General features: G+C 51.4%; 1 protein-coding gene across 6 annotated transcripts in view; it reads right to left on the minus strand.

The window, feature by feature from the left end:
- Positions 1 to 1170: 1170 nt before the first annotated feature.
- CIITA (class II major histocompatibility complex transactivator) overlaps positions 1171 to 27946 on the minus strand; it is a 54247-nt gene continuing 27471 nt past the window's right edge. For 3 of the 6 annotated variants that reach the window (XM_070412979.1, XM_070412982.1, XM_070412978.1), the window contains exons 4-20: positions 25666 to 25728; positions 25408 to 25488; positions 20551 to 20595; positions 19237 to 19389; positions 18622 to 18765; positions 17586 to 17741; positions 16941 to 17009; positions 14443 to 16093; positions 13392 to 13550; positions 12370 to 12441; positions 9473 to 9553; positions 8815 to 8907; positions 6326 to 6412; positions 3714 to 3797; positions 3451 to 3534; positions 2650 to 2746; positions 1171 to 1856 (exon numbers count right to left, since the gene is read on the minus strand). In XM_070412979.1, the coding sequence (XP_070269080.1) occupies positions 2671 to 2746; positions 3451 to 3534; positions 3714 to 3797; positions 6326 to 6412; positions 8815 to 8907; positions 9473 to 9553; positions 12370 to 12441; positions 13392 to 13550; positions 14443 to 16093; positions 16941 to 17009; positions 17586 to 17741; positions 18622 to 18765; positions 19237 to 19389; positions 20551 to 20595; positions 25408 to 25488; positions 25666 to 25728 (3098 nt within the window). In that variant the 3' untranslated portion in view covers positions 1171 to 1856; positions 2650 to 2670. Of the gene's footprint in view, positions 1857 to 2649; positions 2747 to 3450; positions 3535 to 3713; positions 3798 to 6325; positions 6413 to 8814; positions 8908 to 9472; positions 9554 to 12369; positions 12442 to 13391; positions 13591 to 14442; positions 16094 to 16940; positions 17010 to 17585; positions 17742 to 18621; positions 18766 to 19236; positions 19390 to 20550; positions 20596 to 21760; positions 22437 to 25407; positions 25489 to 25665; positions 25729 to 27946 lie in introns of those variants that run through there. The other 3 variants (XM_070412980.1, XM_070412983.1, XM_070412984.1) reach the window with 3 other exon arrangements.

A 27946-nucleotide genomic window follows, 5' to 3' on the forward strand; every position in this document is an offset into this window, starting at 1 on the left:
TATCTTGTGGACTCCACAAAGTCCATAAATGCAGGGAAACCCGAGGGGCAGTGCCCGAGCTATTTAAAGCCCAAAGCTGGGTCAGGTTACCTGATGCCCTCTGCAGCTTCGCCAAGGCAGAAGGTACCATCTCTCTGCAAGGATTGCCAACCAGGCAGCTGGGTCTCAACCCCTTCTCCCCGCCCCCACCCCACCCCGACTCCCAGTTGCTGGGAAGAGATGAGTTTGGGCCCAGGTGTCAGGGCTGTGCACTAGAACGGAACAGATAGCTTCCATGGCTGCCAAAGCCAAGTCACCCCAAACCAGGCTTCTGACCAAGCAGGCCATGCCCCAGTGACAACAACGACAGGCGAGCTGGCAGCTCTCTGGGTAGAAACCAAAGCTGCCAAGGCCCTTCCAAGCTTGCCTTGGCCGAGGCAGAATCCAGCTGGGTTGGGAATGGCTCCCAGGATGCAGGGGGTCAGAGGCAGACGGAAGCACTCCCTCTGCGAGGCTCACGGTGCGTAGACCTTGCTGCTCCCCTAATAATGAATGTCCCACTGAATCCTAGGACGCCACAAAGAAAATCCTTTCTGAAAGGACAGGACTTGGGCCAAGGCAGACTCAGGTGTGTGTGGGGGGGGCGGGGAGAAGGGGGGTACGTGTGTGTACGAGCACACAATGTGGGAGGGGGAGAGAGTGACGGCCCCTATCGGACTGCACAAAGAATTTGCCAGAAGAGGTGCGCTGTGACTGCTAAGGCCGGGTTATAAAAAGGATACAACTTCTCTCTGTTCTCTCTCCTCTTTTTCCCTCTCTCCTCTTTTTCCCTCTCTCCTCTTTTTCCCTCTCTCCCCCACCCTCTTCCTTTTCGGGTGGCCCCCCTACAACCCAGCCACCACACTATGAGGAGACCCAAACTAGCCCCCATGGAGAGGCCCTCCGCGGACCCTTCCTTAGAGGAACCAAGGTCCCCAGCCACCAGCCAGCATCGAGGGAGTGAGCCTTCCGATGACCCCAGCAGACACGGAGCCGGGCAGAGACGAGCCCTGCCCAACGACAGGTGTTCGAGCAGAATAAGAGTGTGTGTTGTTTGAAGCCACTACATTTCGGGGTGGTTTGTGATGCACTAGATCAGTGGGCCCATCAACAGGGTAATCATGCTATCAACTCAAACACTGGACCTGCCTGTGGGGTTGAATGAGTCATTTATAATGTAGTGAAGAGGCACAAACGAAGGCAAAAGGCAGGCATGGCTCCAGTCGGCCCCCGCCCGCCCCTCCATTAGTGTACCATCAGTTGCTTCCAGCTAAGGTCCAGTGCGTCTGGCCTGGCCTGGCCTGGCTTGGGCCTCGGCCAACAAGTTCTGTGCAAACAGTGAGTCCCACAGACAGAGAGCAGCTGCCTCAGAGTCAGTCGCAGCTTGGATCCGGTTCCCGTCTGGGACCCTCAAAGCGCCGAGCGTGCCCTGTTAGGACAGCAGCCTGGAGAAATGCTTTCTCCGCAGCCTGGCGGGGCCCTGCGGAGGCGGAGACGTGCTGCCTCAGTTCCTCTCTCTGGCCTGGCCGCGACTTCCGGAGTGTCCCATAGAAAATGCGCCAGGGCTCCTGGGTGGATGGCAGCTGCCACCAGGCACCCACCTGTCTGCCAGGGCTGCAGCAGCTGTGTAGGGCTGGCGTCAACTTGGGCCCCGAAGGAGCCTGGAGCCGGGCCTGGGTCTGTCCGGGTAGCAGGCCATGGGTCCTTTCCGTAGCCGGCAGGGCTGGGTGCCGGGACCCTGAGGCTCGTAGGATATGACCTGAGAAGAGCCGTGTCCACAGATAACCAGTTCAAGGTCCAGCGTGGTCCGTGTCCTCGGAGAAGGGTCGGTGAGGGGTCTAGAGAAGGGGTAGGTCAGGAAGCTTTAGGACACGTGGAGAGAGTGTTGTCGAGACTGGGGACAGAAGGGATGGTGGGAAGGGAGGACGTGGCAGAGGGTTTGGAGGGGGACCGCACAGGTTGGAGGAGCAGGGAGGTGGGAGGACAGTCATCTGCCAGTGAGAGGCAGGGAACGCACAGAGCAAGTTCCGATCAGGACGATCGGAGACATGGGGCTACCAACAGGCTGACACAGCAGCACACAGGGTTTGGGAGTCCCTGAAGGAACATCTTCCCAATGCTAACGCTGTGGGATGTGGACGGCCCCAGTCTCTAAGCCTGACCACAGGGAGGGTCCTCAGGGAGGGTCCTCAGGGCTCAAGCGACAAAACCTTTAGGACACCTCCACCGAGCCCAGCGCAGAGACAGGGAGGCCCTAGGTCAGTGATGGTGAACCTTTTGAGCTCGGCGTGTCAGCATTTTGAAAAACCCTAACTTAACTCTGGTGCCATGTCACCTATAGAAATTTTTTGATATTTGCAACCATAGTAAAACAAAGACTTATATTTTTGATATTTATTTTATATATTTAAATGCCATTTAACAAAGAAAAATCAACCAAAAAAATGAGTTCGCGTGTCACCTCTTACACGCGTGTCATAGGTTCGCCAGCACTGGCCTAGGTGGTGTATGGTCCAGGGGTGGTCACCCACATCCCACCTGCTGTCCTGTCCACTTTTTGTGGATTCTGCCTTCCCAGGATGCTGACCCCAGGGGCCCTGTGGTGCTCCCCTCACAAACCTCCCCAGTTACCTTGTCCCAGGCCCAGCGGGGTCATCCCAGGCTGATCCGGGAGTCCAGCTGCTGCAGGTGTTCCAGGACACCAAAAGGGATGGTGGGTGTCCACAGCCTGCAGTGGGGCATGGGACACAGAGGCCAGGTTATAGGAGCGAGCGTGACCTGAGCCCCCCACATGGCAGCTCCCAAATCTCTCCTCTCATCAGCCGGGGACCTTGGGAACTTCCCAGCTGGCAAAACCAGACCAGTGTGGGGGTATGAGGACAGCAGAGGCCTAGGAACCCCAAAACCCCTTCTTTAGACCTTTGGTTCTGATGCTGACTGGCTGTATGACCTCAAAAACATTGGCTAAACTCTGTGCCTTATTCTTCTCAGCTGTAAAATGGGTCTATATGATCCATCTTACCCCTCTTAGAAGATGTAAGTTTTTATGTACATGAATGTGCTCTGAAAGTGTATAAAGTACCAGTATCGGACATTAGACATCATGGTGCTATAATAAAAAGTTTGAGCCATATGAAATTGCCGTTTTTGTAGGTCAACATGGTTTATACAGACAATTTCGTATTGTTCAACCCAACGTATGAAGCATTTTCATTTACCAAGTACTGTTCTAACTTTTTAAGTCTTGTCTAATTTAAACCTCAAAAAACTGCTTGGGGGCAAATATTATTACCACTGCCCTTTTACAGATGAAGAAGCTGAGGCCAGAGGGGTGGCGTGTCCTGCTTGCCCAAGGCCACACGTTGGTGACAGGCAGAGCAGGATTTCAGCTCAGGACTCACGGAACCACCCAGCTGGGCCACTGAGACTTACGCCAGTGTCTCCACATCAGGGCACTTTCTCAGGCTGGCCGCGAGCTGCTGGGCCCCGGCGGCTGTGAACTTGTTGTACTGGACACTGGGGGGAGAAAAACCCGTCCTGAGGCCTGGCCCTGGGGACCATTCAGCCCCAGCCCAAGGCCACCACCACATGCTCGACAACCAGATCACAACCCATTCCTGCCGGTGATGCCAGAGGGAACCCCCATCTCCTCAGGCCCTCGCGCTACCACCCACTGCTCAGGTTCCCATACTCACTCCAGCACCCGCAGGGACTCCATGTCCGGAAGCACGTGTGCCAGGCTCTTGGCTCCCACGTCACAGATGCAGTTATTGTACAAGCTGCCGGAAACAGAAGACAGGCACGGGCTGGGTGCAGGGGGTCAGGGCCCAGGGGGATCCGCACCCCACTGGGATTACTGCCCCACTTTACAGGGGGCAGACTGAGGCCCAGAGAGATGAGGCCACTTTCCCATGGTCATACAGTGAGTCCAGGGAAGCAGCAGGACTGAGAAGCGGTAGCTTCCATGCTGAGACTTCAGTTCAAATCCCAGTTCTGCCATCTGCTGCCTATGTGACCTTGGGCAAATTACTTAACTCCTCTGTGGCTCAGTTTGCTCCTCCATAAAATGGGCATGATGGAGTCGCTGTGAGGAGGAGTAAATGAGTTAATGCTGGTATAACATAGAACCGGCCCAGCATGTGGAATGAACTAAATGTTAGCTGCGGTTATTTCACCTCTCAGGATGGGTTGTGAGGGTGAAATGAGTTACTGTAGAAGGTCTGACCGGCACTGAGGGTTAAGGGGCGAGACAAGCCCAGTCACTGGGCTGGCTCAGGTTTCTGTGGTGTAGTCACGGTCACCATCTGCAGTGTTGAAAATAGCACGACGGATGTCACTGAGGCTGACTTAAGCTGTACACTCATTACTAAGCATCCTTTTAACAAGCCAGCTACTGCCATGGTTCTGATCTCAAGGCCATGACTTTGCCATGACAGCCTCAGGGCTACACTGCGGGGCCGCATGTAAAAGCAGCAGGTCTACACTGCAGCAAAGTGGCTCAGGCTAAACTCCAGCATCCCCTGATGTCATGATTAGGACAGGCACCAGGCAAGGGCCTTTGCAATCTGTGTCTGGGGCAGGTCTTAGAACCCAGGAGGCCCATATTTCATTCGTGCCAAGAAGCACATGTTCATAGATTTGAATATTACTGAGATCAGGATGTAACAATCAGTGGGGTTTTGTCCTCTGAAAGATGTCTTACAACAAATAGCATCTTAGATTCCATGACATGAGGTTTCTTTAAGCATCAGTCAGATCAGGTGTCACCTCCATAGGCCCCACCTGCTTCTTCCTTCACCGGAGAAAAACTCCAAACCCCCTCCTCACCTACGAGGGCTTCTATGCATGATCTGGCCTCCACTTGCCTCTCCCACCTTATCACCCAGCCTCTGTCCCTCATTCACTATATCCAACCACAGGGGACCTCCTGGCGCTCAAAGACCCAACTTCTTTCCTACCTCGAGCCTTTGGATCTGCTGTTTCCTCTTTTTGGAATGCTTTTCTCCTAAAGCGGCCCATGGACGGGGGATGGTCACCTCTTCAGAGGTTTCCTGACCTCTCTGGTGAACTCAATATTCCCTGTTGTAACTCCTGGGCCTCGTTAGTTTCCTTCCCAGCATAAATCACTATTTTATTTATGCATATGCTTACTTGCTTATGTAAGAAACTTGAAAGCAAGAACCACACCTGTTTTGCTCGTAGTTGTATCTCTAGCTCCTAGCACAGGCTGGCCCATGGTTGATGTGAGAGAATATTAGATGCCCTGCACAACTCTATAGGGTGCCAATCACACAGACTAGGAATTGCACAGTACACAACCTATACAGCTGTACCCAGTGGTCCTGAACGGAAGGATAAAGAATGGATACTTCGGTAACTCGACGAACCAGATGCCATCTCCCCTGGAAATTTGACTCTGGCTGTCCTTGGCATGGGCTGAGGGCTGGGGAAGGAGAGGGAATTCCTCCCAGCCTGGTGAGGGAGGACAGCTGGCAATGCTGAGCTGAATGACTGGGGCTCTGGTCCAAGCTCTCAGTCCCTCACTAGGGTTCAGGCTGGAAGAAATCAAAAGCAAGAGGTGCTCTGCCAAGGACCACCAGAAGGTGGCAGTATAGGCACTGGCTGGTGTATGAGTGAGAAGAGCCAGCCAAGGCTGAGGGTGGTCAGCCTTCTAGAAATCAACACCCCTCTTGCCCCTGTGGCTCAGTGGTTGAGTGTGGACCTATGATCCAGGAGGTCACAGTTCAATTCCTGTCAGGTTACGTGCCTGGGTTTCGGGCTTGATCCCCAGTAGGATTCATGCAGGAGGCAGCTGATCAATGATTCTCTCTCATCATTGATGTTTCTTTCTCTCCCTCTCCCTTCCTCTCTCTGAAATAAAATAAAATAAAAAGGCTCTAGAGAAAGCTCAGTCCTCCATCCCCTGGGAGAAGAGAATCAATATTTATTGTGCCCTGGGGCCCAGCACTGCATCAAGGGCTTTCCATAGGGCATTGGGATGGTACCCATTTTCCAGATGAAGAAACAGAGGCATTGCCCAACCAGGGGTGTGTGTTCATATTGGATTTTAGTATATGTGCTGCCGAAGCGAGCACGATATTGGATTTTAGATGGATACCACCACCACCACCCCCCATTCCCTCCGCCCCCCTCCCCCGCCCCTGCAAGTTGTGCAACTCTGACACAGCAGAACAGCCTGCAGTGCTGCAGTGACTGCCTCCAGGGTCCCAGTGTGGGACTTTGCAGCTGATACAAAGGGGGCTCTCTGCCCTCCCCCGGCCCACCAGCTCAGCAGGGCCCCACTCACCTCAGCCTGAGGAGGGATGCAGCCAGTGAGGGCAGGGCCTTGGCGAGCTTGCAGGCGCCCACATCCGTAATGTTGTTCTGGGACAAGCTGCAGGGACACAGCAAGAGGGCCAACCTTGTACATCCCTCCCCACTACCTGCCTTCCCTGGGACAGAACTGAGAAACTCGCTTCTGCACAGGGTGGCCCAGAGCAGCTAAGACAGGACAATGACCTCAAGGAGAGCGGTGGGTCATCAACTGTGAAGGGCACGTGGGTAGACTGGTGGTAACTCTTAATAAATAAAAAGATACTGCTAGGCCCTGTGGCTGAGTGGGATGATGGGGGTAGGGACGCACAAGAGAGAGTGCTTTCCTGCCCACGCCTGTTTTATGATTTTATAGCATCCCCTTTGAATGACTTTCAAAAAAAATCTTTATTGATTTCAGAAAGGAAGGGAGAGGTAGAGAAAGAAACATCACTGATGAGAGAGAAACACTGATTGGCTACCTCCCGCAGGCCCCACACTGGGGATCAAGACCACAACCCAGGCCCTGGCCGGAATTGAACCCGGGACCCTTCAATCTGCAGGCCTACACTCTCCACTGAGTCAAAATGGTGAGGGCCCTTTGGGATGACTTTTCAGCTCTGTAACTAAGTAAGTGCTCATGTTATTTGTCTGATGGATGTGGGCTCCACAAGGCAAGGGGCCTGGTTTGGTTTTTGTTCATTACTGTATTCCTGCTGTGCTTAGAGTAACGCCACGCACATAGTAGGTGCTCAATAAAAAGTTAAGTAGGGCAGTGAAATGAAGGAAAGAGAGGGGAAGGGAAAAGAGGGAGGGATGGATGGAAAAAAGGGAGGAGAAAAGAAAAGAATGGCTTAGCTGATGCCAGGAGGAGCAGGGAGCCCCTTACACGGGGGGGTGGGTGTGTCTTCTGATTTAAACTTGGATCCTTTGAGAAGTCTTCAGCCCCTCCCCAATCTAGGCTCCCATTTATTTACAATTTCATTTCCCCCCACCCCAGAAAAAAAAAAAAAAAGAAAAAAAGAAAAGAAGGAAGAGAAGGAAGGAAGGACTAAAAGAGAAATCTGGCTTACTCACAGTGTTACCTAGAACAGTATAAATTACTTTGAGAAGTCTCAGTATCTTATAATCAAGGAAATGCCTAAGTGAATTCTGGTGAATTCTGTGGCCATCCTAATCATGGTTATGAGGTGGGGTGTGGATAAATTTTGATGATACCATCTATGTTCAGTAAAAAGAAAAATATCATATTGATCTTCTTGTATCATATCTATTTCCTATTTCCCAAAGCACAGAATAGCTTTTGTTGTTAATCACCCCAGGATATTTTTTCCATTGACTTTTAGGAAGAGTGGAAGAGAAGGGGAAAGACAGAGAGAGAAACAATGATGTGAGAGAGGCACATCAATTGGTTGCCTCCTGCAAGAGCCCTGACCAGGGGCCCGTCCAGGGAGGAGCCTGCAACCAAGGTACGTGCCCTTGACTGGAATTGAACCTAGAACCATTTGACTAGGACCCAGAATAGTTTAAAAAAATAAAAATATACCATTTTGATAATGTTTTACTGATAAATCCTAATCTATCCTATTTCACCTCCAGGGTAATTTTCTGTCACTAAACATTGTTTACTTTTATTACTATCCTATATAATAAAAGGGTAATATGCAAATTGACTCTAATGGCAGAATGACCAGGAATGACTGGCCACTATGACATGCACTGACCACCAGGGGGCAGATGCTCAATGCAGGAACTGCCCCCTTGTGGTCAGTGCGCTCCCACTGGGGGAGCTCCGCTCAGCCACAAGCCAGGCTGATGGCTGTGAGAACAGTGGCGGTGGCAGGAGCCTCTCCTGCCTCCTCGGCCGTGCTAAGGATGTCCGACTGCCAGCTTAGGCCCGTTCCACCAGGGAGCGGGCCCAAGCTGGCAAATGGACATTCCCTGAGGGCTCCCAGGCTACCAGAGGGATGTCTGACTGCCAGCTTAGGCCTGATCCTCCAGGGAGCAGGCCTAAGCCGGCAGGTGGACATCCCCCGTGGGGTCCTGGACTGCGAGAGGGCTCAGACAGGGCTGAGGGACTCCCTCCCCCCACCGCCAGTGCATGAATTTTCATGCACGGGGCCTCTAGTATACTTTATAATTATGGCTTTATTTGTTTGTTTGCTTGTTTATTGTGTCTTCTCACTAGAAGACTCTTGAGGTCAGGGATGTTGCTTATTTTGTTTAAAGCTGGATCTCTGGGGCCTAGAATGGAGCCTGCACACATTAGGAGCTCCTTAAATATTTGTTGATTAAATTAAGAAATGATTGGATGCATGAATGATTACATAAAGGAATGAATGAGTGAAAGGACGAATGAAGGAATGGATGGATGAATGATTATGTGGATCAATGACTGGAGGATGGATAAGTGAATGAAAGAATAAAAAAGCCAGCCCGCCTTGAGGGAAAATGGAGCAAGAAGGGCAGGCCCAGCCCACTTACTTGAGCGTTTCCAGGGCCTTCAGCCGAGGGAAGGTGGCTGAAAGCTGCGAGACACCCTCATCCCCAATCTTGTTCTCGCTCAGCGAGTCCAGGCTGCAGGTGAAATCAGATGGGGGGGCCATCAGCCAGGGAAGTCACCTGACCTTTCCCCTCCCTCCAACCCATCTGGGGCCTCCTCCCATCCCCCACCCCTGGACACACCAGAGCAGATATCTATCTGCTCCTGAGCTTTTGAGAGGGAGTCTTCATCACCCAGGGGCACCAATCAGCCAGCCAGGCGACAAGGTTGTAGTTCTCAACGGACCCAAATCCTTATTTTGCTTCCTGGGAGCCCTCACAAGTTTGGGCAACTTCCTGGCAACCTCTTGGGCCTCGATTATACCCGTGGGATCCTGCTCTCTGACCCTGCTTCTCTGTGGACTGCTGGGAGCAACACGTGAGGGGAAGAGTTTCAAAGGTCATAAAAGGTTTTGACTTAAAAAAAGGTGGGGGGGGAATTGCCATCTGTTGTCACGTCCCTACAGTGGGGTCATCTGGTCACTCACACCAGCTCCATAAAGGAAGCAGCAGGACAAAGAGACACAAACTCACACAAACAGGGGCAGGGTTTGGGGGCTCCAAAGCCTGAGTCTCAGGTGGCTCTGGGGTCTGTACTCACTCCAGATGCTGGAGGGAGGAGAAGGCCTCCAGGATCCTCACCAGTTTGGGGAAAGCCTGGGGGCCCGCGACAGGGCCCAGCCTAGGAAGCAAAGAGCAGAGGTAAGTCCCTGAAATAGTCATGGTCCCTCAATTCAGCCTCAGGGTGGGGTACAGACAAGGCACAGAAGGCAGGCCCGTCTGAGGCCTCCTCCCCTACCCTGACTTTCCTCCCCCTAGTCCCATCAAGTGGGACCCCAAATCTGCTCTAAGATTTCAAAGCCCCTCAAGTGGCCACCTGGGGGCTCCCCACCTTTCATCTGGGTGGGTTCTCACTCCTGCCTACATCTACATGCACTCTTCTCCTGCCCTGGCCTGGTTCCCAAATGCTGACTTGAGGACCACTACCAGTCCCAAGAAAGATGGTTTGCTTATTTCCACTTTAATAACAAACAGAAGAGTTTCTTGAGCTCTTATTATGTGCCAGGAACACAGCGTGTCCTTCACTCAGACTAGATCTCATTGAATTCCACAATGACTCTGAGCTAAGAGCAATTCTTGTCCCCATTTTACAGGTGGGAGCTGGAGGCACAGAGAGGTTAACTAACTCACGGAGGCCACCTAGACTGGATGGTCATTTAGACTAGACTTTGAGAGAATGAGAAAAATAAAGACAATGGAGGGCTGCTTTGTTTTAAGATATGGTAAACATAGAACGGTCCTTTATTCTGAAATTATGTTCTTTGGACTTTTTTGCCATTAAAATGTTCGTTCTTTGATAAAACGATGGTGCCAGCAGGGGTTATTTGCTTGTTTGAATGAATTATACTTGATAAAAATTAAGATGGTAACTGCACAGAGCCACTCAGATTCACTCTGAAATATTGTGTCTTTGAAACCCCAAAGTTTGGGAACCACTAGTCTCCGAGATAGGAGTCCAGAATCTGATTTGAGCCGAGGACCTGCCGCTTCCCTTCCCTGGGGCCTTTGGGGCAAATCCTTTCGCCTCTGCACCTCAGTCTCCTAAAATTTAGCTCTAACTTCTGAGGTTTTTAGGATTAAGGGATTCATTCATCAAATATTGATTATTGGCCTCCTGGGTGCCAGGCCGATACAGCCCGCCATGGAGACAGCCGTGAACAAATCAGGCAAAAATCCCTGCCCTTGTGGAGCTGACATTCAGTGGGTAAGACAGATAATCAAAGATATTGGTTATGTCCCTCAGGAGTGGCTCAGTGGTTGGGTGTTGACCTATGGACCAGAAGGTCAGGGTTGGAGTCCCCAGCAGGGGGCGTGCGGGAGGCAGCCAATCAATGATTCATCATTAATGTTTTATTTCTCTCTCCCTCTCCCTTCCTCTCTGAAATCAATGAAAAAATATTGGTATACTATTTGGTGTGGGTGACAATACATGATGTGGGATGGAATTTTACTTTTAAAAATGGGGTCAGTAATCAATTAAGAAAAAAATGGGGGTCAGAAAAGGCCTCGCTCAGTGAGAACTAGAAGGCAGTGAGGGCGCCGGCCATATAGCTATCTGGGGAAGAGTGTCCTGGGCAGAAGGCACAGCCAATGCCAAGACCCAGAGGCTGGGCCGTGCTTAGAAAGGTTGAAAACCAGCAAGGAGACCCATGTGACTGGAGTGGAGTGAGCAAGGGAGGGAGTGTAGGAGGTCAGGTGAAGAGGTAAGTGAGTGCTGAATCAGAGAAGAACCCTGTCTACAAGGCAGAGCCTCTGCAGGACTTTCAGACCTCAAGAGTCTGACCTCTGTGGGTAGGTGAGGCCTACAGTGTGCCTGGAACAGTGGCTGCCAGTCATGCGCCCAGAATATTTTTTTCTTCCTTCCTTCCTTCTTTCCTCAGAACTGCTCAGGGCTTCCGGCCTCCAGGTGGCCTGTGTCCTGGTTCTGGGCTGTTCCACCCCATGGCTGCTGTTCCCCGCAAGCACAGTTCCGATCTTGAACTAGGGGCTTTTTAAGCTGAAAATAATTCAAAGCTAGAGGAGCCCTTGGTGATTGTTTTCATACATTTCCTCTTTTCAACAATATTTTTATCTCTGCACAAACTTAGCAACTTGTCTCTGATTGAAACAAGAAACCCCCCCTTTTTTTTTCTGGGCGCAGGGGGAGCAGTGACCAGGAGAAGCAGACAGCTTGTGGGTGGCCAGCTGGGAACCTTGGGCAAGTTACTCAACCTCACTGGGTCTCAGTTTCCTCATCTGTAAAATGGGAAAGATAATGACTATCTCCCAGAGTAGCTCTTGAAATTAGTGAAATTATATATAAGATGCGCTGAGTACACTGTAGGTGTTTAATAAGTCCTTCCTAATCGTTAGATGATTTTAGATTCCCTTACAAGGACCAAACACGAATTTAGCTTTTTCCTTTGTTGGAGCAAGAGCCAGGCTACACTGACTTTTGTGACTCTGCACAAGCAATTTACATTCTCTAGGCCTCAGTGTTTGCATCTGTACAATGGGGAGGTAATAACAATACCTCTGCCCTGTGTGGCCTCCCCACATGATCATGCCCACTCCTTTCTCAAGGTTTATTGCTTTAATCACCTCCTCCAGGAAGTCCCCTGGCCTCCCCCACATCTGCACTCTCACAATCCTGGAGTTTGCTGCCACTTATTTCAGCAGGTGGCAATGGTCTCTTTACACTAGGCTGCAAGCTCATTGAGGACAGTGGCCTTGTTCACCTGAGCAGGTCTGTTGAATGAGTGAATTCAAATAAGCATGTTTGCCAGGAAATGAGCCCAGAAGGGCCAAGCCCCAGCTGTTAGAAGCTAGTTTCCAGAGGGGTGGGGTGAGAGGGTAAGAATAATTCTGGGGACCCATCTCCATTCTGGTGGCACAAGCCCAGCTAATGCTGGAGAAGAAATCCCGTGGGAACCCGAGACAATCCACCCCTTTGCTTACGCAAACTCCAGCTTCTTTAGGTCCCGAATGGCGGGGAGTTCCCCGGCTATGTCTTCTGAGGAACTTCTTGTCCTGGAGAGAAGGGACAATGTTAGGCGGGAGCAAGCTCTCTGCCTGTTGCTGAGCCCCTATCTATGTGTCCTAAGATGCCTGCCCCAATGCCCAAAATTCCCCCCAAAGATTGCCTTTCTTGTGGCTACAGATGCCCCCTATTAAAAAGAAAAACCTGAGACAGGACATTATTAAGGCATTACTGTGTGTGCCACGGCAAAGCCCAGAGTGGGCACTTCCCAGACCCATCCCAGGCAGCACGGAGTATGTGCTCAGACAATGCATGATGATGGCATGAATGAAGGCAGTTGTCCTGTGGCCAAGTTTCCTCTGCTCTCTGGACTTTAGAGCGCTGCTCTCTATAAAATGGGTACGATACTGGTCCTGGCTGCCTTGAAAGGCAGCCGGAGGTGTCCCTTCTGTTATCGGCTGTAGAAGGCAGCTCAGCTTATTAAAATCTCTTAGCAAAGCACTAGCCGGTTTGGCTCAGTGGATAGACGTCAGCCTGCGGACTGAATGGTCTCAGGTTCGATTCTGGCCAAGGGCATGTACCTTTGGTTGCGGGCACATCCCCGGTGGGGAGTGTGCAGGAGGCAGCTGATCGATGTTTCTCTCTCATCGATGTTTCTCTCTCAATGTTTCTAGCTCTCTGTCCCTCTCCCTTCCTCTCTGTGGAAAATCAATAGGATATATTTAAAAAAATTTTTTTTAAATCTCTTAGCAAAGAAGAGTACGCACATCCCTGGCTTTAGCTGAGAGAATGAGGTACATGATGGCGAGTTTTGTACGGGGCCAAGTGAAAGTTCTCGGGGCTCTGCACTGAGAGATTCTGGTAGCTGTGGCCCAGGGCGAGGGCCCGGGATGTCCCAAAGGAGAGGATGCCTAGGAAGTGCTAGTGGCAAACTTGATCTCGGGTCCTATAGGTCTTCCACTTGCATGGCCTGGACCACCTCCCTCCCCTTCCCCCTCACCTCTGGATCTGCACAAGGTTGCCCAGGTCTTCCACGTCCTTTATGGAACTGGCTTTGAAAGGCTCAATAGTGAACTTCTCTTCCACCGCCTGGAGTAGCTTGGTCTCCCCATGCTGTTGTAGGGACTCCCACAGCCCCACCGTGTCACTCAAGGCAGCCCTGTGGAGGGAAGGCCTCAGACCCATGCACAGTGACAGGGCTAGACCATAATGAAGGGGCAGCTTCATGAAGGGACCTCCTACGTATTCAGATACTTTCCTCTCTCAGCTTAACCCCTACCTCCTCCAGAAAGCCTCAATGACCACTCCAACCCTTACTAATTTTTTTTTCCAAATCTCTGAGTGGTTTTGTTTCCCTTTTTGCTTTGACTACTAGGAATCTCAGTGCTAAATTCTTGATTGAACCACTACAATGATGTAGGACCTTACAGCTTGGGTAAAGTCTATTATTTATGGGTAAGGTGGGAGGGAGTCTCTAGACATTAGGCTGAAGTGATGAAACAGATCACAGAAGGATTTAAATGAGCCAATTTCATGAATTTAAACTTCATTCTGAAGGTATTGGGATGCTTTTAAAGAGTTGTAAGTATGACCAGATTCAAGTTCTGGGAAGACTGCTCTGATGGTTAAATATAGTGAAGTGGAAGAGGAGAGAATGGATGGAAGTAGGGAAGTTGAGGGAAGGCTGTGGCTTTAATCCAATCATGACAGAATGGTGGCTTGATCAGGGGTGGAGAGAAAACAAATATGAACCTCAATCAGTCTTAGATTCTAGACACGGCCCAGTGCCTGGCCTATGGGCACCTTCAAATATTGGTTGAAAGAATGAAGCTGTCCCTCACTGGGTGTATGGATGATCTTGGCAAACTGCTGGTCCTCTCTGAACTTCAGCTTCATCTTAATAATGGAGGGAATCACTCTGCCCGTCTCCCCACCCCGCCCCTGGCTGCTGTGCGTACTACAGGAGACCCCACAGCATGAACTCAGCATGGGAGCAAGACCACAGCAGGTGCTCAATGCAAAGAAGCCGCCTCCCTATCCCCTGACCCCACCTGAACTGGGTGACACAGCTGAGTCCCACGAGACTCCTGAGTCCAGAGGGGTCAATGCCAGTCCTGCGGAGGTCCAGGGAAAAGTCACGGCCCGCTGTCTCCAAGGTCCTGCCCAGGATGTGGGTGTCCGGAGGTGTGAGCCGGGTACCCAGGAAGGAGAGGTTGGCGGGGAGCCCCTGTACCACATGCTGCCAAAGGCCAGCGTCCAATGCCTCGTGAGTACAATGTAGCAGCTCCAGCAGCCGCCTGGCCTGCAGCAACCCTGGCTGCAGCCGCTTCAGGTACTTGGTGAGCGCCTTCTGCTTCCCATCCACCACACTGGCCACCACCGGCCCGGCCAGGGCTCCCAGGCAGCGGGCATGAGGCTGGAAGACCAGCCCGGCCAGAAAGCGCGGCATGCCCTCCAGCCAGTTGTCATAGGGCCTCTTCTTCCTCGGGGTCAGTGCCAAGTACTGCGGCAGCTCCTTGTCCTTGATCTCACTGCTCAGGGCCAGCCACAGGGCCGCCAGGAAGCACTGCAGGAGGAAGCTGGGGAAGGCCAGCTCATTCTCTGGAGCCCCAGGGCAAGGCTGCACCAAGCCTTTGGCCACAGCCCAGGCCCTCACCTTCTCTGGGAGCTGGTCCTCCCGCAGGGCGCTGTGGTGTCTCCGGCCCAGCTCCCAGGCCAGCCTGGCCAGGGTCTCCAGGGCCCCAGGGGGGCTGTCACGGACCGCTGGGCCTAGGAGACCAACATAGAGTCCCGTAAGTGTGGAAGGCAGCTCGGCCTCCTCTCCCAGCTCCAGGAGGGCCTCCGAGAGCTGGCACACGGCCCGGCACACAGTGGGACTGTGGCTGTGACTGAGAAGAAGGGGCTGGCCCCGGAGGAGCGCCACGGCTCTTTCCTGCTGGTGAGTGGCCCCCAAATGTTCAAAGTAGCGCTCCACATAGGTCTCAGCCTGCTGGGCCGAGAAGCCGGCCATCTGGAACAGGGCGTCCGCCTTGCTCAGGCTCTGAGCCAGGCGGCCCCGGGACCGGGCCGTGACCAGCAGGGTGCAGCCTCGCAGCAGCTTGCGCTGGAGGAGGCCGGCCAGCAGCCCTCGGAGGGAGCTGGGCTCCGCCGCCGACATGGGTCCACATGTACTGGGCAGGAGGCCGTCTTGGGCTTCGAGCTCCTCAAAGGCATCCAGGATGAGCAGGAGGCGGTCAGGCCTCCTCAGGATGTGACCAAAGACCTCACTGTCCCCCGGCAGTGGCTGCGGGCCCAGGGAGAAGAGCAGATCCTGCAGGCGGTAGGTGTCCCCTGGTCGGTCCAAACAGCGGCAGGGCAGGTAGAAGACGAAGTCGTACTGTGGCAGCTGGCCACAGGCCCAGGCCCGGCTCACTGCCCGGGCCCAGTGGCTCTTCCCCTGTCCTGCCTTGCCCAGCACAGCAATCACCTGTGTCTCACGCAGCCGCCGGCAGTCACTAGCAGCAAGCAGCACCCCAGCCAGACCCTCGCGGGCTGGCTGCTGCTCTGCCCAGTCCAGGATGACCAGTTCCCTCTCCAGGCTCTTGCTGCTGCTCCTCTCCAGCCGGGCCCTCATCAAGTCCACCTCCACCAGGATGTCTTCCGGGCCCGCGGGCTTGGCCTGGTACTTGTCCCGTAGTGAACGGCAAAACTGCTCCACACACTCTGCAAAGCCAAGGGGTGTGTGGGGTGAGGGGAGGATGCTAGTAGCAGGAATGGCCACCAGGAGGGCAGCCAAGAGGCCAGCCTGGCCACCATCACTAGCTTCTTCATTCATACTCCACACAATCTTTACCAACTACCTTCTTTATTAGCTGCCTCGTTGTTACCCAAATACTCATTCATTCCCACACCCATTCATTCCCTCATCTTCTCACTCATTTACCTTTCCACTCCTTCATTTACTCCCTAACCTCCTTCTTTACTCACTCACAATAGGGAGGACATTGGTGGGGTGTTAAGAGTTAAGATTGTGAAATCCAGGTGTCTGGTTCAAATCCCAGCTCCACCACTTATTAGTGTATCTTGAGCATGTTATATACCTGCTATGCCTCAGTTTCCTCCTCTGTAAAATGGGGGGTGATATAAGGGTTGTTTGTGATGTTAATGATTTAATATAGAAGAGTACTTGGGACAGAGTAAGCACTTAACTAACTTGGCTATTCACTATTTGCTCTTCCATTCTCACCTTCTATCCTATACTCATCATCAACTCCTTCCATCCCCTCACTCAGTCACCCACTCTTCTTTCATTCATTCTCTCAACCTTGCAAACAAGATGCAGCACTAGTGTGGGCTTATTGAGGGGTAGGTCCTCAATAAGTATTACTTAAGTTTGAGTGCCAGAATGAATGCTGATATGATGGCAGAATCAAATGAGTGAATGAGTGAATGAATGAATGAGCATGCCAACATTAGCAGTTGAATAAATGTTGAGTGAATGAGTGAAGTAAAGCCAGATTTGGGCTCCTGTCCTCAACTCCCAGGGCAGAGGGACCCTGCTACCACTCACCAGGATATTTTGGAAGCTTGCTGGAGACCTTGCGAGCTGCCCGGCATTTGGTGGGGGACATCTCATCCTCTGGAGACGAAGAAGACGGTGTCAGAATTAGGGGGAGGAGTACGCTAGGGTCTTCCTCCCTCTGAGGCATTCAGTACTCTGAGTATGCAGAAACATGCAGAAGGTAGAGCCCACAAGGGCTGGGGGGCAAGGGGGTATCACAAGATGGGGACTTGAGGTTGTATCCTGCTCAAAGATGTCTTCCTTTGGCCAGCTTTACTGTACTTTTAAACATTTTCGCCAATGTTTTTAAAAATCACAATATGTAAAAAATCAAGATTTCCAGATCCTGCTGACAATTCAGAAGATCTGGCCACACTGGGCTTTCCTGCCGGGTGAGAAGCTGGTAAAGGCTGGTGGCCTGGTTTAGGTGGGACATGGATTCTCCAGCTGTCGTGTGTCCCCCCCCCCCCCCCCCCCCCCCGTCCACCCTCCCAGGCCCTCCACTTCCTGGACACCCTCCCAGCCCTGTTTACATAAACTCAGCCCGCTTGTCCCCGCAGGCAGCTGGGTGTGGGCGTGATCATCTGCAGCAATTCTTCTCCCCGGGGCCTGAATCCTGCTTCCAGTGCCTCTCACAGGCCCTGAGCCCCTTACCTGTTGTGTTTGCACGGGAGGTCAGGGCTGGCTCCGGCATGCTGGGAAGGTCAGCTGCAGCCGGGGCGAAGGGGCTGGTGGAGCCAGGCCGGTCTGGGGACTTCGGGAGGCTGGGGATAGCTGGGCTGCTGGAAGGGGGTGCTTGGGGCATCTCGCCTACATTAGGTAGGAAGGGAATATAAGAACAACCAGATGCCCATCCAGGAACCCAACTGAGTCACCCCACCTCAGATCAGCCTGTGGGGCTTGGGAGTCTGGGGAGAGGAAAAGAGAACTTTCAAAGGACAACATTTCAGGATGGAGTTGAAGAAAAAGCTCTGGAGTGACATCTAGCGCCTGAAACCTTGGTTTCCCCATCTGTGAAACGGACACAATTAGCTCAGAGAGAGCTTAGGTCAGCGTTCATTTTCCTAGATGCCCCAAATGTCCCCTTGCTTCTGGGGAACCTGTGCGTATACATAAATTGGCAATGCGACCTTCAAAGGATGCTCTTCAACTGAGTGGAAGTGTACCCCTGGCCTCATTCTCTCTCCCATCTCTGAGAGCCAAACATGCCTTCCCTTGGGCGATTCACAGCCCATCATTGTGGCCGACAGAATGGATCATTTTACTAATCACGAAACAAGGTAATTCAGAGAAAGCTGTGCAAGGATGCACACCAAACTGCTCACAGGGTTTTACTAAAAGAGTGAGGGAGAGACTCAGTGATCCTTATAAGCATCTCTTATTGTTTGGCTTTTTAATGCATATGTATTGATGTAGTTTAAAAACATAATAATGTTTAATAGTGTGGGGAAAAGAAGGAAAAACAGAAGGCTTAGTGAGGAAAAGTGACACCTGAAGGCCACACAGCCATTCAGTGGGTCCCTCACCCAGACCCCCTTGGGAGCTCTGCTCCTCTACTTTGATTCTTGGGAAATGGGGACAGACAGAGGAAGGATCATGAAAGGGTACTAGGCTGCACCTGCCAAATGCCTGGGGAGGAGGGAGCAGTCAGGTAGCAGGGAGGGGGCGGGGCCAGGCCTCCCTCACTCACCTTGGTAGATGAGTATACTGGACACCTCTGTCCCGGCTCCTGAGATTTGCCAGAGCCCCTGGGGCAGAGCAGGGAGGGTGGGGATGATGTGGATGGACCCAGCAGGGAGACTCAGGCAGCTCAGCAAGGAACTGGAGGGGGGCGCTGCAAGAGACCAAGGCAGTGAGGTGCGACCCTCTGCAGCACCTGTGTTTGTAATCCTGTTTTGTGCTTATCTGATTAGTATCTGACTCTCTTCCTAAAGGGCTCCAATCTCCCGAAGAGCAGCAGCGGTGTCTGCCTTGCCCACGGCAGTGTCCCTGGCACCTGGCAGAGTGGCTGGCACAGAGAGGTGCTCCCTCCACAGTGGATGGATGCACTGGCTGGCGGGCGAGTTCTCTAACTGGTGGGGATTCCCTGCTGTGCCTCCCGGGGCGGGGGGAGGGGGGGGGATAGGGTGGGTGGGGACATGTTTTCTGGCACAGACTGAGCTGATGGGAACCCAGGATGGGACTGGCTGGGACGGGAGTGGGTGACACTGGCTGGGTTCCAGATTCTGTCCCTGGTGGGCCCTGCCTTCGTCACTCCTCTGGCACAGGGAGGGGGAAGCCCTCCTTCTCCCAGCCCCTCACCTACCAGGCGTCAGGACGGTTTCCTCCAGCTGGGTCTGGACGGATGTTGGCTCCTTGCTGAACAGAGCAGGGGGTGATGGGCAGGGCAGAGCTGAGGAGTCACTCACTGGCCCCACCAGGAAAGTGCCGGTCACCATGGGCGCAGTCAGGGGCTCGGCTGTGTGGAAGGCCGTGTTAGAGGCTGCGTGGGGTCTAAGTGGGTGCCTGGAGGGGCCTTCCTGGGGTGGGAGCGCTCTGGGAGCAGAGTAGATCTCTCTCCTGGCAGTTGGAGGAAACTCCTGTCTGCTTCTCAGCCCTGGGCAAAGCTGGTTTGATCAGCAACTACTCTGTGCCCAGCAGCCAGGCCCCTGTCCCCAGCCCTCTCCTGGGCTCTTAGAGCTTCCTGAATGGAGACTCGTGATGGCCCCATTGAGCCACTGAGGCAGGACAGACCTGTACGCAGGCTGCTCGCCCAGGGCCCTTCCACTTTCTACAGCCAGTCACAGAGCTCCCAAGGAGCCCCAAGCACTTCCCATAGAGGAGTGGCTGTACCCCCATCAGACTGGGGCAGGGGTGTAATGGGGAGATCTAAGAGGGTAGAGACTTGCTTCCCCCATTCGATTGGGAGCTCCCTGAAGACAGGGACTGCTTCTCCATTATCCTGGGATCTTCATGGGCAGGACCCCTACCTCCCTGAGTTCAGGGACTAGGCTTCCTCCATCAGACCATGAGCCTTTCATTCCTCAGTCTGTTCCCGAGGGACTGGTCTTTCCACCTTTGCAATAACAACTGGGTGGGAGGAGGGAGGGGGCGGGGGGGGGGGGGGCGGGGGGGGGGGGAGGAAGCATCTGGTGGGGAAGGTGGTGAGCTAGGAGGAAGAGGCTCACTGAAGCTTGGGGGCGGGAGGGCACGGGTGACTGACTGCACTCTGAAAGCAGCAGTGGAGCAAGGTCTCAGCTGTGACTCAGCATAAAGAAGAGGGATGTTAGGGAGGAGGCTTTGTAGAAGCTGAGTTTCCCAGCAGCCCTCGAACTATACAAACTTTGGGATCAAAAACCTGTTTTTAATCCCAGCTCCCCCTCTCACTAGCTGTGTGATCTTGGACACGTGGCTTTGCCTCTCTGATTCGCGACTCTCAAATGCCAGTTTCTTTTTTTTTTTTTTTTTTTTCCGCTAAAAGTATTACAAAGGGTATTACATAAGTGTTCTTTTTTCCCCCCCACCCTTGAAAATGCCAGTTTCTATGTGCGCTTGAGGAGCCCTGGCTTTTCTGCCTTGCAGTCCACCGCCCCCCCCCCCCCCCGCCCCCCACCGCCCTGGGCCCACCCGCCCTGCTCACCGAGCTTCCTGTGCTTCAGGTCTGCAGGCAGCTCCTCTGGGAAGGCTGCAGAGAGAACACCAGGGTCAGCAGGCCCAGGGGAGGGGTGTTCCCAGCCAAGAGGGGTTCCTGGGCCCCAACAGGCTAAATAGCTTTGCCTGGGAGGTGGCCTTGGGGGTCCCACTCCCTTCCCCTGACCATTCCTGCTTCCCATGTCCATTTGCTTATAACCAAACCCCACCTCAAAGCTCACAGGACAGTGAGGTACTGGAAGTGGCACAAGCACAGAGTGGACACACAAAACGAGTTTGAGTTTAAAAAAATATGAAACGCCTGCTTTTGATCCCTTTCCAGCTGTGTGTCTTTGCAACACAGCCTCTCTGAGCCTGTGATCTCTCGTCTGTAAAATGGGCGTATGGGAGGGTGATTCCACCTCGCAGGAGTACACCGGAAACCAGTGAGTGAGGATCAGATACGTAGCACACCAATGGAGAAAACCCCCAGGTGTCCCTGAGCAAGGGGTAAACAAACCATGGTTCATCCACCAACAAAATACTGTGCAGACTTGAAATGAACAAGGGTGGACGCTGAAAGAGGGATGTATGGGGAAGTGTGCTAGCATCTGCAATTCACTTAAAATGTTCCAAATGTAAGATGAATGAATGGGTGGATGGATAGGGGGATGAACAAATGGATAGAGATGGGTTAAGGCAAATACAGCCAAACATTCATTATAGAATGTAAAGTGGTAGCTATGTGGTTGTTTGAAATACAATTCTTCCACCTTTATTGTATGTGGCAAATCTTCATAACAAAATGTTGGAAAAATATTCATAACATGAAGACGAGAGAGAGAGAAAGAGAGAGAGAGAGAGAGAAAAGAAAAAAGGAAAAAAGGAAGGAAGGAAGGAAGGAAGGAAGGAAGGAAGGAAGGAAGGAAGAGTTTCCTGGAGGCAAGACAATTCTCCATCAGTGATACACAAGTGACCGCGCCCCCTCCCCCCACCCCCCGACTGTTAAATGAAGAAAGCCAGGTGCAGATAGTATAGGTGGCCATTTGTGTAGAAAGTTAAAAAACAACAACAATAACATTGAGTTCGGTTCTAGATAAATAACATGTCTAACAAGGCAAAAAGGAAAATGACAACATAGGTTGTCTTCAGAGAGGGGAACCGAGAGAAATAAACTGAAAAAAGCTATTTGAACATAAAGAAATTGGTACAGGGCTTACACGTGGTCTGGCAGATAGTATGCACTTCATTAACTGTTATGCCCATTTTACAGATATTTTCATTCAACGGATACTTATTGAGGTACTGCTGCATGCCAGGCACTGTGGTAGATTCTGGGGCTGTAGTGACAAGTAAGAAAGACAAGGTCCCTGTCCTCACAGAGGGGGAACTAGGCAAAAGGCAACAAATAAAATTAGTTCAGACTATGACAAATACAGGTTCTAGGAGAGACACAGCAAGGTGAAAGTAAACGAGGTAATCACGTGAAAATTGTGGTCAAGGAAAGCCTACAGGAGGAGGTGACATGTTAGCCAAGACCTAAAAGATCTGAAGGAGCTGGCCATGGAAAGAAGTAGGGACGGACATTACAGATAAAGAGAACAGCCAGTGCAAAGGCCCTGGGGCTAGGAAGGGCCCGTGGGTTGCAGGAATGGAAAGAAACCAGTGTGGCTAGAGCAGGGTGGCTTATGGGGTTTGGAGAGGTGGAAAGGGCCTAATCATGCAGGCCTTGTGGCATGTATTTTGTAGCCATTGGAAGGTTAACAGGGAAGTGGAATGATCTGATTTGTATTTAAAAAGCTCATGTTGGGAAACCAAGATGGCGGCATAGGTAAACACCAGAAATTGCTGCCTCGCACAACCACTTCAAAAATACAACTAAAAGACAAAACGGACATCATCCAGAACCACAGGAAGGCTGGCTGAGTGGAAATTCTACAACTAGAAGGAAAGAGAAAAGCACACTGAAACTCAGAGGCGGTGCGGAAGTAAAGTGCAGAGGTACGGAGGTGCACCTGGAAAGGGCTGGCAACTGAGGACACAGTTGTCTTTTTCAATCGGGAGGGAGTCTCAAGCTCCCGACTGCTCTGAACTCCAGTTCCGGGTGAGTCTCTGGGGACCCAGACTCATACGGGGAGAAACTGGACTGTCTGGCAGCGGGCGGAACTCGAGGGCGGCTTTCCCTCAGAGGTGCTTGCAGTGATTACCAGGACACTGAGACGGGGGGCCTCTTAGGGTAGGACTGAGGAGCAGCCATAGCTGCTTGCTCTGCCCTGTTGATCCCCTGAAACGCTGCCCCACCCAAGCTGTGCACAGAGGCTTTTGCATATGAAAGGCCTGGCCCTTTGCAATCTGAAAATTACCTAACAAACTGCAGCTGGGTCAGAGAGACCCAGAACTTCCAAAAGAAGGCCCAAGGCCCCACAGCAGCTTGCATTGCTTCACAGCTGGGCCTCATCTGGGCACCTCCAAATCCCAAACAAAGAAGAGGAATCTGCAGATCTCTCCATAGCTCCTGCTGGGTAGCCTCAGGCAGAGGCTAAATTAGCACCTCCTTAGAGATCCAAGAGCCAGTGTACCCAGTGGTCAGAGTGGGACCATCCAGATTACAACTCCTCAGATCCATAAGGGACACACTCAGGGGGCAGACTCAGTGAGCACCAAAGCCCCACTGAAGCAAGTCTTGCCCCAGAAGGGTGTCTCCAGCACAGAAGTTCTCCCACTGCAGACACAGCTGATTCTCACAGCCAATTGGCCAGGAGGTCAATTCCTCCCAGTGATACTTACAACAATCAAGGCTTAACTACAACAAGACTGTGCACAAAGCCCACAAAGGGGTGCACCAAGAGTGTCCACCTCAGGTAATTGGGGAGGCTGAGCCACTGGGCCCTATAGGACACCTAGCACAGAAAGCCATTCTATCAACACAGGGAAGCAGCCAAAATGCAGAGACAAAGAAACAGGTCACAAATGACAGAAATGGAGGAAAGCAAACTACAGGATATAGAGTTCAAAACCACATTTACAAGGTTTTTCAAGAATTTTCTAAAAACTGTCGATAAATTTAGTGAGACCCTCAAGAAATCTAGTGAGACCCTTGAGGATATGAAAAAGGACCAACTAGAAATTAAGCATACACTGACTGAAATAAAGAATATTATACAGAGTTCCAACAGCAGACCAGAGGATCGCAAGAATCAAGTCAAAGATTTGAAATACAAAGAAGCAAAAAACACCCAATGGGAAAAACAAAAAGAAAAAAGAATCCAAAAATATGAAGAGAGTGTAAGGAGCCTCTGGGACAACTTCAAGCATATCAACATCCGAATTATGGGAGTGCCAGAAGAAGAGATAGAGCAAGATATTGAAAACCTATTTGAAGAAATAATGACAGAAAACTTCCCCTGCCTGGTGAAAGAAATAGACTTACAAGTTCAGAAAGTGCAGAGAACCCCAAACAAAAGGAATCCAAAGAGGACCACACCAAGACACATCATAATTAACACTTGGATTGCAGGAAACGAGTTAAGTCGGCTCGCGTGAATTGCGCGTACTCCGAGGGAGCCGTCTTAACTCCGTTCATATAGATTTGCGGTGGAGTGCGGGAAACGTGTAAACTCGGGCCGATTGTAACTGCGTATTACCAAATATTTGTTTGTTTGCCGTTCACAAAGATGCCTACCTGCGTATGCGAACCGCCATCTTATATTTTGGCGGGAAATTCACCCGACACCGTAGTGTTAAAATGCCAAGAGCAAAAGACAAAGCGAGAATATTAAAAGCAGCAAGAGAAAAACAGTCAGTTACCTACAAGGGAATACCCATACGACTGTCAGCTGATTTCTCAATAGAAACTATGCAGGCCAGAAGGGAGTGGCAAGAAATATTCCAAGTGATGAATAGCAAGAACCTACAACCAAGATTACTTTACCCAGCAAAGCTATCATTCAGAATTGAAGGTCAGAGAAAGAGCTTCACAGATAAGAAAAAGCTAAAGGAGTTCATCACCACCAAACCAGTATTATATGAAATGCTGAAAGGTATCCTTTAAGAAGAGGAAGAAGAAGAAAAAGGTAAAGATACAAATTAGGAACAACAAATACACATCTATCAACAAGTGAATCTAAAAATCAAGTGAATACATAATCTGATGAATATAATAGAATTAGGGGCATAGAAAGGGAATGGATTGACTATTCTTGGGTGGGGGAAGTGGTGTGGGGAGTGCGGGAAGAAACTGGACAAAAACCGTACACCTGTGGATGAGGACAGTGGGGGGTGGGGTAAGGGCAGAGGGTGGGGTGGGAACCGGGTGGAGGGGAGCTATGGGGGGAAAAAAGAGGAATAACTGTAATAATCTGAACAATAAAGATTTAATTTAAAAAATTAAAAAAAAATAAATAGCTCATGTTGGCTGCCAGATTGAGGAGGCAGGGAGACTGAATAGGAAGCTCAAAAAGGTGCAGGTACTTGCCACGGGCACAGGGAGCATAAGTAGCAGATCCAGGATTAAAACCTAGTTCTTGCTGATTCCAAAACCTGCGCTTGAAGAGACCTCCCCCAAATACAGGGGTGTCAACTAAGGACGAAAGGGAAGCCAGAGCCTAAAGGTCCTTTGGACATGGCAGTCAACACAGACAGTGACAGAGACCCACCAGCAGAGTAGCCGTTTGCGCCTGGGCCATCTGCTTCCTCCCTGGGTCACCAGGGGGCAGTGGTGAGGGGAGAGGCAGGCGGGACACCCACACCCAGGTGGATTAGACAGGACTTAATGAGGGAAGGGGCTGAGAGCCTCAACAGGCTGTGAAGCGAAGGCAGGGCCAGGAGGCAAGCAAGACTGGGTAAGACCAGGGAGGGGCTCACTCACGTCTTTTCTGACTCTTTTGTGCTGCTTCCTCCAGCATCTCCACACTCTCGCTGATCATTTCTTCTAATCCTATGTGCTCGACTATGGAAGAAAACCAGACACCAACATGCACAGTCAGTGGACACCCCAGCTGAACCCGTGCTGTCCCTTTGTTGGGAAGGTATCTGACCACCCACTAAAGAATGGCCTTCTGGCATTACAGTGCGCCCCAAGGAACAAGGAAGGAAATGTGGACTGAGCCAAGAGCCCCCAACTTACTGAAAATGTCTTTGCTCAGGCCCTCGAACTGGGAGTCCTGGAACACATACTGGTCCAGTTCCGCTGCCCAGACAAGGAAAAGTGCAGTCAGTGAGTTCTCAGTCATGTTTACTGAATGAATGATCAAATTAATGAAGGAACACTGAGCCTTCATGGGCTCTTACTCTAACTGAAGGGCTGGGGTATGTATCCACAGAAACTTATCTATTGCTCTAAAGGAGTGCAGCGCAGTGTGGATGAGTTGTCAGGGGGGCTTGAGTTCCAATTCAGCGCTCTCCCCCACTATGCCACCTTGGGCCAGTTACTTAACCTCTCTGGGCCCCCATTTCATCATCTGTGTCATGAGAATAAATAATACCTACAACCCAGGGACCGATGGTGAGAATTAGGGGCTCTGCATTTAAAGCATTCAGCACAGTAGTCAGTACACAGTAGGCACTCAATAAATGAAGTGGCTAATTATATGAAGGAGAATGTGGTTTGGAACCAATAGGAAGACAGCGATCATGGCAGGAGGTCAGGGGAGAGAGTGGGATGGGGCAGTCAAGGAAGGCTTCCCAGAGGAAGGGATCCTGGAGCCAGGCCTTGAAAGATGGGGCAGAACCTGAGAGGTCGAGAGTGGGGGCTTTCTGGATATCTGGGGTACGTATGGGAAACTCTGAGAGACAGGTATCTGCAGGAGAAGTTTCATGTTGGAGAAAGTTAGGACTTAATTTTACAGATAATAGGGAGTCATTAAAGGCTTCTGAGCTGAGGAATGGAGTAAGGGCAAAAATAATGATGATGATGATGATAAGGGTGATGATGACTATAGGGGTGGGGTGGTACCTAATACTTATTGAATGTATACTCTTTGCAAATTCCTTTTCTAACTGCTTTACACACATACATGTATTCAATCCTCCCCAGCCATTACATGGGGAAAGTGTGATTATTATTCCCATTTCTTACATATATGGAAACCAATGTGATATTTCAGGATGTCTCAAATGATTGCGTGCCCAGGAGCAAACCCACAGACCCGAAGAGCTCAGGCAGTTCCACTTCCTGTGTAGATGCCCCTTACGGGAGAAACCCCCAAATCCTAGCGATGCCCAGCTCCTTTACTACAGCCTCCCGCTGTGAGGAAGTGTGAGTGCCCTCCGCCCCAAACACTTCTGCTTCCTGCAAGTAAATTCCCAGGAAGAAAGGAAGCAGGCAGGCTCTCGGTTCTGTAATTTGAGACACCGCTCCATCCTCTGCGCTGGCGTGACACTGGACTGTGCCCTGGGAAAGACCAGCCACATTTGTGCTGACCACAGGCCTCCTGAGTGACGTGCTCCTGGGGTTGCCAGGAAAAGGGCAATGAAGAACAGCTCTGCAGGCTGTTCAGTGTACAAGGTGCCCAGCTAAGAGGGCAAATGGGGGGCAGGAAATTCAGCTGGCACTTTAAATATTTTAAAATTGATTTTAGGGAGAGGAGAGAGAGAAACATCGATGTGAGAACGATTGATTGATTGCCTCCTTCGCACACCCCAAACCAGGGATCCAACCCGCAACCTGGGTAAGTGCCCTGACCAGGAATCAAACCCGCCACCTTTTGGTGTACAAGACGACCTACAACCAGCTGAGCTACAACCAGCTGAGCACATGGCCAGGGCTCAGCCTGCACTTTAATAGCCAAGTGGTTACTTTCCGGTGGGGGCTGTGTCTTCCAGAACAAGGGCTGCCTTTTTCCACCTCAACAATGTCTCCGTGTGGGATAGTGGTGGCTCCGGTGAGGAGGGATCCTTACCCCACCCAGCCCCAAACAACTACAATGCAAACACCTCTCCCCCAAGACTTCCGCCCTTCCGAAAGCCTCGCTCTTTGTAAAGCTGCAATCCAGCCTCTCAGCTTATGCCTTAGCAAACCTTCCCACCCCAGATACTTCCCTTTTTGTGGTTAAGTGTAAGACCCTGAAATGAGAAAGGCGTCCGTTAGAATTTCAGACCTGCCCATGGCTATCTCTAATGCAGGTTTGGGTAGACTGCTTCACCTCTGAACTTCATTTCATTATCAGTAAAATGGAGATACTAATAATGCCCACTTCTTCTGTTGTAAAGGATGCAACACATCTGGTGATAAGAGTAGTTTGGTTTAGGAGCTGGGAGAATGGGAGGGAAGGATGTATAGCGTGGGCTTTGTTCAAAGGGAGGAAAGAACAAGAAATAGAAAAAGGGAGAGAAATGGAGGCAAAGGATGTAAAAGTGAGGGTTTTTTTTGCCTGTGGGTCATTAGTGGAGGGGTCCCTTTCCCTCAC

Source organism: Myotis yumanensis, unplaced genomic scaffold (assembly GCF_028538775.1).
Source record: "Myotis yumanensis isolate MYYU_CA2020_CCGP unplaced genomic scaffold, mMyoYum1.0.hap1 SCAF_4, whole genome shotgun sequence".
Taxonomy (NCBI): Eukaryota; Metazoa; Chordata; class Mammalia; order Chiroptera; family Vespertilionidae; genus Myotis; species Myotis yumanensis.